This window comes from Lolium perenne, chromosome 6 (genome assembly GCF_019359855.2).
Source record: "Lolium perenne isolate Kyuss_39 chromosome 6, Kyuss_2.0, whole genome shotgun sequence".
NCBI classification, from domain to species: domain Eukaryota; kingdom Viridiplantae; phylum Streptophyta; class Magnoliopsida; order Poales; family Poaceae; genus Lolium; species Lolium perenne.
Genome location: NC_067249.2, coordinates 203,722,988 through 203,736,189, shown reverse-complemented (window position 1 = coordinate 203,736,189; position 13,202 = coordinate 203,722,988). Strand labels below are relative to the sequence as shown.

The 13,202-nt window shown below is 42.5% G+C and overlaps 1 protein-coding gene across 1 annotated transcript; it reads left to right on the top strand.

Annotated features, from left to right (window-relative positions):
• The first annotated feature begins 783 nt into the window (after positions 1 to 783).
• Positions 784 to 1,559, top strand: LOC127309362 (nuclear transcription factor Y subunit B-1-like). Its single transcript, XM_051340238.2, has 2 exons — positions 784 to 808; positions 928 to 1,559. The coding sequence occupies exons 1-2, from the start codon at positions 784 to 786 to the stop codon at positions 1,413 to 1,415; spliced, it is 513 nt and encodes a 170-aa protein (XP_051196198.1). The 3' UTR covers positions 1,416 to 1,559.
• The last annotated feature ends 11,643 nt before the right edge of the window (positions 1,560 to 13,202 follow it).

Below are 13,202 nucleotides of genomic sequence, written 5' to 3'. Positions count from 1 at the left end.
TATGACCGATCTTTTAAAATGTATTTGGTAAATATTTATGTTTTGGTTTATATACTTGATCAAACTTTTGAACTACTCCCTCTGTCCGTGAATAAGTGTACTTCTCCCTCTTGTATTAAGTGAAGCTTTCTAAAATTTGACCAACTATTTAGAGTAACCGTAGCAGATAAAAGTCAAACGTGTTTTACATTGTTTGACCAGGATCTAATTCCAATAGACAGAGGGAGACACTCAACTAATGAACTACAATGGGCACCGATCTCTTAATTTCCGAGGCTGCATGCACGGGACGGGAGCACGCCACGCTAGCAATCGAACACGCCGACGCCGAACGCCCTACGTAGTACCCATCGGCGCGTACTACCACCCACCCACCTCGGCCTCTTTGACGTCGTCCTTCTCGTTTCTTCTCCATAATCCGTCTCTAAAAGTTGGAAATTACCGCGCGTTTGTATGCAGCGTATTGATGTGCTTCCTCGCCGGCGACCCTGCCGCTGCCGGTAGGTGAGAAGGGAACAAAGGTGCGCACTGATGAGGGGTTAATTCGCTGAGTTTACTGCTTTTGCTCCTGCCCAGTAACGTATGCATGGCTCGTCGGCGCTGCAATGTGGCAGCCGCACCTCGTTCCCCGCGCGACACGGCGGCAGCATGCACCTAGCGCAGCCCAGCGCGGACCTGCTATAAAAGGAGGTGCCCAGGGGCCGGGATGCCCAAAGAGTCAGCACTCAGAGCCGCCATCGATACACACAAACCGAGTACGATCACTGAGGTTGAGAGTAGAGAATGGGAGGGCGCAGCAAGAAGCGTGGTACCTAATTAATTAGCACTTAGTGCTTCATGAAATTAACTTATTGTATTACAAGCAGATTATCACTGGTTTGTTCATGGTGTTTTTTGTTATGTTTCGTGTTTTGGCCTGGGTTTCAGGTGGTAAGGGGGCCAGCCGTGAGGGCGATGAGGAGAAGCCGGCGTCGGAGGAGGGGGAGGGGAGAAACGCGCTGCCGATGGCCAACGTGGTGCGCCTGATGCGGCAGGTGCTACCGCCGAACGTCAAAATCGCCGAGTCGGCCAAGCAGCTCACCCACGACTGCGCGGTGGAGTTCGTCAGCTTCGTCGGCGGCGAGGCGTCCGAGCGGGCCAGGACGGAGCACCGCCGCACCGTCGCGCCGGAGGACTTCACGTGGTCCTTCCAGAACCTCGGGTTCGACAGCTACGTCCAGCCCATGCAGACCTACCTCCGCGGCTACCGCGAGTATGACACCGCCCGCGGCAGGAGCAGCCGGGCGGCCGCACGGGCCTCGGCGGCGGAGGCTGCCGCGACGGCGCCGGTGTCGACTGGCGCCCCGGTGACGGTCACTGAAGAGGAGCTGGAGTTCCTCCAGTCGATAGTCCCTGCACCTCCCGGAGGATATTAGTTGGGTTAGTTCATAGCGGTGCGGCAAGTTTGTTTATCGGCCCAAGGTACATGGGCCGCCGCATGCCGCGCATGGGCATATGTGATCCGGCCGCCAGCCCTAAAAAAACAAAAAATCCGGACGGCGCCTATATGTTCTGCTCGAAGAAAATAAAATAAATCCTGGAATAAATGTGACACCTTCAAAACCGCATCGAATGCAGCAGGGATGAACAACCCTGCAACGATTTCCGCATTAATTTCCAAAGAAAATGAGAACTCATAGTATTTGAGGACTTAAATCTGGATGGCCAGATTGAAATTTTCACGGTTTGTTTGTTTGTACAATAATATAGGAATGTTACACAAAGTATCCTTTTTAGACGGTGGGTAGGAGAGGACGCCCTGGCAAGTGGCGTTCACACGTGTTGGTTGCATGGAGCACACCTACCAAAGTGAGAATTTTCTAAGAATTTTTCATTTTATTCTCTTATTCTCTATATAAATTTTGCTAAAAAAAAATTCAACTAAATATGAATCAAATGATTCCGCTCGATGGATTGGATCATGTTCAAGTTCCTTTAGCACAATATATGTTGTTACATCCGCGTCTAGTTGTGGTCAACGAGCGCAAAGTGGTTGGTGGGGGTGGGGATAGGGGTGGGGTGGGGGTATAGTACGACAATGTTCACGCAGGGGAGCCACGGGACATCATGGTCCATGCCATTGCGGCATTGATGACACCGGTGTTGGTCACCGATAGAGAACTGGAGTGCCTACGGTCAACGATGTTTGCACCACCGGGAAGATATTAGTTTATAGTGGCCAAATTTTTTTGTCGATCATCAGTAGGCCCCCCACATGCTAGGGGTGGGGGGTATAGTACGAAAATATTCGCGGCAGGGGGAGCCACGGGGCAGCATGGCCCGGCATTGACGACACCAGTGTTGGTCGCCGACCAAGAGCTAGAGTGCCTACGGTCAAAGGTGTCCGCGCCACCAGGAAGATATTAGTTTATATTGGTCCAAAAATTGTGTCAATCATCAGTAGGGTCCCCCACGTGCTAGCGTGGCGGGGGAGGGGGCCTATATGACGTACTGTATGTTTCATCGATAGTACGACAATGTTCACGGCAGGAGGAGACACGAGGTGTCAGTGTTGCAGCAGCAGTGACGACACCGGTGTTGGTCACCGACCAAGAGGCGGAGTGCCTACGGTCAACAATGTCTGCGCCATCCGGAGGATATTAGTTTAGAGCGGTCCGAAAAATTTATCGATTGTCACACATAAGATCTGGGCCACATGTAGTATTGGTTCCTCCTGAAGCAAAAGAACAATAATCCAATAATAATGGTGGCGTTTTAAATCCATAACCTATGTGAGTAAGAATATCTTCGCCGTTCTCTAACCTAGTTTTTAGAACTTCTTTGGAACTTGTTCAGATTGTTGGGGATTAAGGCAAACAAATCGAGTGATATTTAGTCTATAAAAAGTCAAAAAAATCCCAAATCATCTCCAATCCTCCTGGGAGGGGATAAACGAACTTGGCCACATAATTAGTTTATTTGTAAAACGTGGAAAACAATCTTAGTACTACACTACGATGGAACACATTCAGACAGTGGGGTGGGAGGTGACGACCTGGCGTCTATACACGTCTCCCCTACCAACCGATTCTTTCACTATAGTTTTCAAGTTTTTTTTAAATCGTTTTCATTTAGTTATTTATTTACTTATTTTGTATGGACTTTTGTCTATTTAATATACATAATTTTTTTAAGAATTAAGTTATTAACTTCTATCTATCTAAATTATGTTTTTTGACGGTGGGTGAAAGAGGACACCATGCCATTCACACATGTTGCAGGGAGCACATCTACCAACAGAGAATTTTTCTGGGAGTTTTCATATTCTCAATTTCCTTTTTTGCACTTGTTTTTTTGTATAAATTTTGTTAAAGAACTTTGTCTTGAACTAAACAATAAATTAGTACAATATCTGTTGTTACATCCGCATCATCTGGTTGTGGTCAACGAGCACAAAGTGGTTGGAGGAGGGATGTATAGGACGTAGCGTATATTTTATCGATAGTATAATAATGTTAAAGGCAGGAGGAGTCGCATTGCGACATGGTCCACTCTCTAGCGGCAATGATGATACTAGTGTTGGTCACCGGCCAAGAGTTAGAGTGCCTACCGTCAACAATGCCCGCACCTTCATGAATATATTAGTTTATAGCATCCCAGACCATTAATAGTCATCCCAAGGTGCATGCGCATGGCTAAAAATGAACGCATACGATCTAGGCCACATGCTGTGTAATTCCTTATTGTTGTACAAGTTTCTGGCTTGGTGCCGTGGTAAGCTTGGATGAGATCTTTTGATTTAGAGGAGACGATTTGTCAAGAGGTTACGAGGGGTTAAGAGGAGGAAAAACTCGTGGGATTAGAGTTATAGTCGCACAGAAAAGAATCTAACCTAATAATAAGGAAAGATAGAAGAATTAAAAGGAATTTCTGGGATACGCGATGACCACTGGCAGCCTGTACCGCCTGCCCGTACCCGATACTTTTTAAATATCCAAACAAACGAAGTCGGTTCAAACCTTTCAAGAATTCTGTACAGTAGGGTTTGCACCGTACCGCCTGGTCGTACCGGAGTTACCGACTTAAAAAGGCGGATTTTTTCGACACTTACGAACGAGAGTAAACGAAAAAGTTTCCAGTGGAAGTGGCGACCACCCGTACGGGCGCATGCGGTTGTAACGCTCACCCGTACTCAAGAAAGAAGTCGGAAAGAAAACGCGAAAAAGTTTCCAGTGTAAATAGCGACCACCCGTACGGGTGCATGCGGTCATACCGCCCGTCCATACTAGGGTCGAAAAACTGACTGTCAACTCCAATAACTGTAAAGAGCTCAAAAATGAATACAAAAAGATGAAAATTGTAGAGTATGAACTGAGAAGAGTAAAAATACCTCAGACTTACTTACAATGTGTTTCGGTTAAGATCTCTTACCTTTGGGACTCTCATGTCGTTCTCCCTTTCCCTTCGTATATGGTGGGTAACCAATGTTTGATAGCATCAACACAAAGAACATGAGCAATGATACGTCTTCGACGTATCGATAATTTCTTATGTTCCATGCCACATTATTGATGATATCTACATGTTTTATACATACTTTATGTCATATTTATGCATTTTATGGAACTAACCTATTAACGAGATGCCGAAGAGCCAGTTGCTGTTTTCTGCTGTTTTTGGTTTCAGAAATCCTAGTAAGGAAATATTCTCGGAATTGGACGAAATCAACGCCCAGGGGCCTATTTTCACACGAAGCTTCCAGAAGACCGGAGAGCTAACGAAGTGGGGCCACGAGGCGGCCAGATGATAGGGCGGCGCGGCCCAAGCCCTGACCGCGCCGACCTATCATGTGGGCCCCTCGTGACGCCCCTTGACCTGCCCTTCCGCCTACAAATAGCCTTCGTCGCGAAACCCCCAGTACCGAGAGCCACGATACGGAAAACCTTCCAGAGACGCCGCCGCCGCCAATCCCATCTCGGGGGATTCAGGAGATCGCCTCCGGCACCCTGCCGGAGAGGGGATTCATCTCCCGGAGGACTCTACACCGCCATGGTCGCCTCCGGAGTGATGAGTGAGTAGTCTACCCCTGGACTATGGGTACATAGCAGTAGCTAGATGGTTGTCTTCTCCTTATGTGCTTCATTGTCGGATCTTGTGAGCTGCCGAACATGATCAAGATCATCTATCTGTAATGCTATATGTTGTGTTTGTTGGGATCCGATGAATAGAGAATACTATGTTATGTTGATTATCAATTTATATCTATGTGTTGTTTATGATCTTGCATGCTCTCCGTTATTAGTAGAGGCTCTGGCCAAGTTGATGCTAGTAACTCCAAGAGGGAGTATTTATGCTCGATAGTGGGTTCATGTCTCCGTGAATCTGGGGGAGTGAGAGAAACCTCTAAGATTATGGATGTGCTGTTGCCACTAGGGATAAAACATTGATGCTATGTCCGAGGATGTAGTTATTGATTACATTGTGCACCATACTTAATGCAATTGTCTGTTGTTAGCAACTTAATACTGGAAGGGGTTCGGATGATAACCTGAAGGTGGACTTTTTAGGCATAGATGCATGCTGGATAGCGGTCTATGTACTTTGTTGTAATGCCCAATTAAATCTCACAATACTCATCATATCATGTATGTGCGTGGTCATGCCCTCTCTATTTGTCAATTGCCCAACTGTAATTTGTTCACCCAACATGCTATTTATCTTATGGGAGAGACACCACTAGTGAACTGTGGACCCCGGTCCTATTCTTTACATCTGAAATACAATCTACTGCAATTGTTCTACTGTTCTCTGCAAACAATCATCATCCACACTATACATCTAATCCTTCGTTACAGCAAGCCGGTGAGATTGATAACCTCACTGTTACGTTGGGACAAAGTACTTTGGTTGTGTTGTGCAGGTTCCACGTTGGCGCCGGAATCCCTGGTGTTGCGCCGCGCTACATCTCACCGCCATCAACCTTCAACGTGCTTCTTGGCTCCTACTGGTTCGATAAACCTTGGTTTCATACTGAGGGAAAACTTGCCGCTGTACGCATCACACCTTCCTCTTGGGGTTCCCAACGGTCACGTGTTGTACGCGTATCAAGACTGTTTTCTGGCGCCGTTGCCGGGGAGATCAAGACACGCTGCAAGGGGAGTATCCACGACCCAATCTCTTTACTTTGTTTTTGTCTTGCTTTATTTTATTTACTACTTTGTTTGCTGCACTAAATCAAAACACAAAAAAAATTAGTTGCTAGTTTTACTTTATTTGCTATCTTGTTTGCTATATCAAAAACACAAAAAAATTAGTTACTTGCATTTACTTTATCTAGTTTGCTTTATTTACTATTGCTAAAATAGGTACTCCTGAAAATACTAAGTTGTGTGACTCACAACCACAAATAATAATGATTTCTTATGCACACCTATTGCTCCACCTGCTACTACAGCAGAATTCTTTGAAATTAAACCTGCTTTACTGAATCTTGTTATGCGAGAGTAATTTTCTGGTGTTAGTTCTGATGATGCTGCTGCCCATCTCAATAATTTTGTTGAACTATGTGAAATGCAAAAGTATAAAGATGTAGATGGTGACATTATTAAATTAAAATTGTTCCCTTTCTCATTAAGAGGAAGAGCTAAAGATTGGTTGCTATCTCTGCCTAAGAATAGTATTGATTCATGGACTAAATGCAAGGATGCTTTTATTGGTAGATATTATCTCCCTGCTAAAATTATATCTTTGAGGAGTAGCATAATGAATTTTAAACAATTGGATAATGAGCATGTTGCGCAAGCATGGGAAAGAATGAAATCTTTGGTTAAAAATTGCCCAACCCATGGACTGACTACTTGGATGATCATCCAAACCTTTTATGCAGGACTGAATTTTTCTTCGCGGAACCTATTGGATTCAGCTGCTGGAGGTACCTTTATGTCCATCACTCTTGGTGAAGCAACAAAGCTTCTTGATAATATGATGATTAATTACTCTGAATGGCACACGGAAAGAGCTCCACAAGGTAAGAAGGTAAATTCTGTCGAAGAAACCTCTTCCTTGAGTGATAAGATTGATGCTATTATGTCTATGCTTGTGAATGATAGGACTAATATTGATCCTAATAATGTTCCGTTAGCTTCATTGGTTGCCCAAGAAGAACATGTTGATGTAAACTTCATTAAAAATAATAATTTCAACAACAATGCTTACCGGAACAATTCTAGTAACAACTATAGGCCATATCCTTATAATAATGACAACGGGTATGGTAATTCTTATGGGAATTCTTACAAATGCTCTCATAAAAGCTAGAGAAGAGAAATTAGAACGCGAAGCTTCTATTCCTAGGAAGCTAGAGGATGGTTGGGAGCCCATCATTAAGATGAAGGTCATTGACTTTGATTGTAATGCTTTATGTGATCTTGGTGCAAGTATTTCTGTTATGCCTAAGAAAATTTATAATATGCTTGACTTGCCACCATTGAAAAATTGTTATTTGGATGTTAATCTTGCTGATCATTCTACAAAGAAACCTTTGGGGAAAGTTGATAATGTTCGCATTACCGTTAACAATAACCTTGTCCCCGTTGATTTTGTTGTCTTGGATATTGAATGCAATGCATCTTGTCCCATCATATTGGGAAGACCTTTTCTTCGAACTGTTGGTGCTATCATTGATATGAAGGAAGGTAATATTAAATATCAATTTCCTCTCAAGAAAGGTATGGAACACTTCCCTAGAAAGAGAATGAAGTTACCTTTTGATTCTATTATTAGAAAAAATTATGATGTTGACACTTCGTCTCTTGATAATACTTGATATACACTTTCTGCGCCTAGCTGAAAGGCGTTAAAGAAAAGCGCTTATGGGAGACAACCCATGTTTTTACTACAGTACTTTTGTTTTATATTTGTGTCTTGGAAGTTGTTTACTACTTTAGCAACCTCTCCTTATCTTAGTTTTGTGCATTGTTGTGCCAAGTAAAGTCGTTGATAGTAAGGTTCATACTAGATTTGGATTACTGCGCAGAAACAGATTTCTTTGCTGTCACGAATCTGGGCAAAATTCTCTGTAGGTAACTCAGAAAATTATGCCAATTTATGTGAGTGATCCTCAGATATGTACGCAACTTTCATTCAATTTGAGAATTTTCATTTGAGCAATTCTGGTGCCTCAATAAAATTCGTCTTTACGAACTGTTCTGTTTTAACAGATTCTGCCTTTTATTTCGCATTGCTTGTTTTGCTATGCTTGATGGATTTTTCGATTCCATTGACTTCCAGTAGCTTTGTGCAATATCCAGAAGTGTTAATAATTATTATTTCACCTCTGAACATGTATATTTTGATTGTGCACTAACTCTCTAATGAGTTGTTATGAGTTTGGTGTGGAGGAAGTTTTCAAGGATCAAGAGAGGGAGATGATACAACATGATCAAGGAGAGTGAAAGCTCTAAGCTTGGGGATGCCCCGGTGGTTCACCCCTGCATATATCAAGAAGACTCAAGCGTCTAAGCTTGGGGATGCCCAAGGCATCCCCTTCTTCATCGACAACATTATCAGGTTCCTCCCCTGAAACTATATTTTTATTCCATCACATCTTATGTGCTTTGCTTGGAGCGTCGGTTTGTTTTTGTTTTTGTTTTGTTTGAATAAAATGGATCCTAGCATTCCTTGTGTGGGAGAGAGACACGCTCCGCTGTTTCATATGGACAAATATGTCCTTAGGCTTTACTCATAGTATTCATGGCGAAGTTTCTTCTTCGTTAATTTGTTATATGGTTGGAATTGGAAAATGATACATGTAGTAATTGCTAAAATGTCTTGGGTAATGTGATACTTGGCAATTGTTGTGCTCATGTTTAAGCTCTTGCATCATGTACTTTGCACCTATTAATGAAGAAATACATAGAGCATGCTAAAATTTGGTTTGCATATTTGGTCTCTCTAAGGTCTAGATAATTTCTAGTATTGAGTTTGAACAACAAGGAAGACGGTGTAGAGTCTTATAATGTTTACAATGTGTCTTTTATGTGAGTTTTGCTGCACCGGTTCATCCTTGTGTTTGTTTCAAATAGCCTTGCTAGCCTAAACCTTGTATCGAGAGGGAATACTTCTCATGCATCCAAAATCCTTGAGCCAACCACTATGCCATTTGTGTCCACCATAACTACCTACTACATGGTATTTCTCCGCCATTCCAAAGTAAATTGCTTGAGTGCTACCTTTAAAATTTCTATCCTCTACCTTTACAATATATAGCTCATGGGACAAATAGCTTAAAAACTATTGTGGTATTGAATATGTACTTATGCACTTTATCTCTTATTAAGTTGCTTGTTGTGCGATAACCATGTTCCTGGGGACGCCATCAACTACTCTTTGTTGAATATCATGTGAGTTGCTATGCATGTTCGTCTTGTCTGAAGTAAGGGAGATTTACCGCTAAAATGGTTAGAGCATTGCATAATGTTAGAGAAGAACATTGGGCTGCTAACTAAAGCCATGATCCATGGTGGAAGTTTCAGTTCTGGACAAATATCCTCAATCTCATATGAGAAAATTAACTGTTGTTGAATGCTTATGCATAAAAGAGGAGTCCATTATCTGTTGTCTATGTTGTCCCGGTATGGATGTCTAAGTTGAGAATAATCAATAGCGAGAAATCCGATGCGAGCTTTCTCCTTAGACCTTTGTACAGGCGGCATAGAGGTACCCCTTTGTGACACTTGGTTAAAACATGTGCATTGCGATGATAATCCAGGTAATCCGAGCTAATTAGGACAAGGTGCGGGCACTATTAGTATACTATGCATGAGGCTTGCAACTTGTAAGATATAATTTACATAACACATATGCTTTATTACTACCGTTGACAAAATTGTTTCTTGTTTTCAAAACCAAAGCTCTAGCACAAATATAGCAATCGATGCTTTCCTCTTTGAAGGACCTTTCTTCTACTTTTATTGTTGAGTCAGTTCACCTATCTCTCTCCACCTCAAGAAGCAAACACTTGCGTGAACTGTGCATTGATTCCTACATACTTGCATATTGCACTTGTTATATTACTTTACATTGACAATATCCATGAGATGTACATGTTATAAGTTGAAAGCAACCGCTGAAACTTCATCTTCCTTTGTGTTGCTTCAATGCCTTTACTTTGAATTATTGCTTTATGAGTTAACTCTTATGCAAGACCTATTGATGCTTGTCTTGAAGTACTATTCATGAAAAGTCTTTGCTATATGATTCAGTTGTTTACTCATGTCATTTACATTGTTTGGATCGCTGCATTCATTACATATGCTTACAATAGTATGATCAAGGTTATGATGGCATGTCACTCCAGAAATTATCTTTGTTATCGTTTACCTGCTCGGGACGAGCAGAAACTAAGCTTGGGGATGCTGATACGTCTCCGACGTATCGATAATTTCTTATGTTCCATGCCACATTATTGATGATATCTACATGTTTTATGCATACTTTATGTAATATTTATGTATTTTCTGGAACTAACCTATTAACGAGATGCCGAAGAGCCAGTTGCTGTTTTCTGCTGTTTTTGGTTTCAGAAATCCTAGTAAGGAAATATTCTCGGAATTGGACGAAATCAACGCCCAGGGGCCTATTTTCACACGAAGCTTCCAGAAGACCGACGAAGTGGGGCCACGAGGCGGCCAGATGATAGGGCGGCGCGGCCCAAGCCCTGGCCGCGCCGACCTATCATGTGGGCCCCTCGTGACGCCCCTTGACCTGCCCTTCCGCCTACAAATAGCCTTCATCGTGAAACCCCCAGTACCGAGAGCCACGATACGGAAAACCTTCCAGAGACGCCGCCGCCGCCAATCCCATCTCGGGGGAGTCAGGAGATCGCCTCCGGCACCCTGCCGGAGAGGGGATTCATCTCCCGGAGGACTCTACACCGCCATGGTCACCTCCGGAGTGATGAGTGAGTAGTCTACCCCTGGACTATGGGTCCATAGCAGTAGCTAGATGGTTGTCTTCTCCTTATGTGCTTCATTGTCAGATCTTGTGAGCTGCCGAACATGATCAAGATCATCTATCTGTAAAGCTATATGTTGTGTTTGTTGGGATCCGATGAATAGAGAATACTATGTTTGTTGATTATCAATTTATATCTATGTGTTGTTTATGATCTTGCATGCTCTCCGTTATTAGTAGAGGCTCTGGCCAAGTTGATGCTAGTAACTCCAAGAGGGAGTATTTATGCTCGATAGTGGGTTCATGTCTCCGTGAATCTGGGGGAGTGAGAGAAACCTCTAAGATTATGGATGTGCTGTTGCCACTAGGGATAAAACACTGATGCTATGTCCGAGGATGTAGTTATTGATTACATTACGCACCATACTTAATGCAATTGTCTGTTGTTAGCAACTTAATACTGGAAGGGGTTCGGATGATAACCTGAAGGTGGACTTTTTAGGCATAAATGCATGCTGGATAGCGGTCTATGTACTTTGTCGTAATACCCAATTAAATCTCACAATACTCATCATATCATGTATGTGCATGGTCATGCCCTCTCTATTTGTCAATTGCCCAACTGTAATTTGTTCACCCAACATGCTATTTATCTTATGGGAGAGACACCACTAGTGAACTGTGGACCCCGGTCCTATTCTTTACATATGAAATACAATCTACTGCAATTGTTCTACTGTTCTCTGCAAACAATCATCATCCACACTATACATCTAATCCTTTGTTACAGCAAGCCGGTGAGATTGACAACCTCACTGTTACGTTGGGACAAAGTACTTTGGTTGTGTTGTGCAGGTTCCACGTTGGCGCCAGAATCCCTGGTGTTGCGCCGCGCTACATCTCGCCGCCATCAACCTTCAACGTGCTTCTTGGCTCCTACTGGTTCGATAAACCTTGGTTTCATACTGAGGGAAAACTTGCCGATGTACGCATCACACCTTCCTCTTGGGGTTCCCAACGGTCGCGTGCTGTACGCGTATCAAGCAACACCTTCATAAGTGCGGAGAGTACCTGGAGGTACACAAACCGTGGCTACCATATGATGCGGTATTTTTCATCTGAAGACTCTTGATCCTCATGTTGTTCGTCACTTCTTTGTATGATCTGTAAATTAAATTCTTGCAAAAGCAAAATCCAACAAATCATTCTAGGCTTAACGTCCGTCCTTTCAAGGATTTCTTCAAGCCTTTTCGATCAGTATAGACTCTAACTTTCGAGTCAGTAATATAAGATCTAAACTTCTCACATGCAAACACAACTGCAAAGAATTCCTTTTCAACCAAATGGTAGTTTATCTGTGCGTTATTGAGAGTTCGACTAGCATGATGAATGATATTAAATGCTACACCATCACGCTGGCACAAAACAACTCTGATAGATTCATGGTTTGCTTCACAAAGTAACTCAAAGGGTTTTCTCCAATTATGTGGTTTTATCTTTGGAGCTTTAAGGAGAGCTTGTTTAAGACTGTTCAAATCAATAAGAAAATTTTCATCAAACGTAAAACGAACATCCTTTTTTAACAAATTGGCTCGAGGTCTTGCTATTTTTGGAAAAGTTCCTAATTGACCTCCTATAAAATCCAGCATGACCAAGGAAACTTCTTATACCTTTAATTATCTTGTGGAGGTGGTATTTCCTCTATAGCTTCCACTTTAGATTTGTCAACCTTTATGCCTCTTCCCTAGATCTTGTGACCAAGTACTATCCCTTCTTCAACCATGAAGTGCCATTTTCCCAGTTCAAGGCTAGATTAGTATCTTCGCATGTCTACAAAATCTTATGCAAATTTCGCAAACAATGGTTATATGAAGTTCCATAGATAGAAAAGTCTTCCATGAATACTTCCATTATAGGCTCAATATAATCAGCAAATATTGCGGTCAAGCATCTCTGAAAGGTAGCTGGTGCATTGCATAAATTAGAAGGCATTCTACGATAAGCATATAATCCAAAAGGACAAATAAATTTTGTTTTCAAATGGTCTTCCGGATGAATATCTATTTGAGAGAAACCAGAGTATCCATCTAGATAACAGAAATAAGAGTGTCTAGCAAGTCTTTCCAAAGTTTGATCTATAAAGGGTAAGAGGTAATGATCCTTTCTAGTCTCTTTATTTACTTTTATGAAATCAATGCACATTCTGTATCCGACGATAGTTCTAGTTGGGACCATTTCATTGTGTTTATTTGGTACATCAATAAATCCTC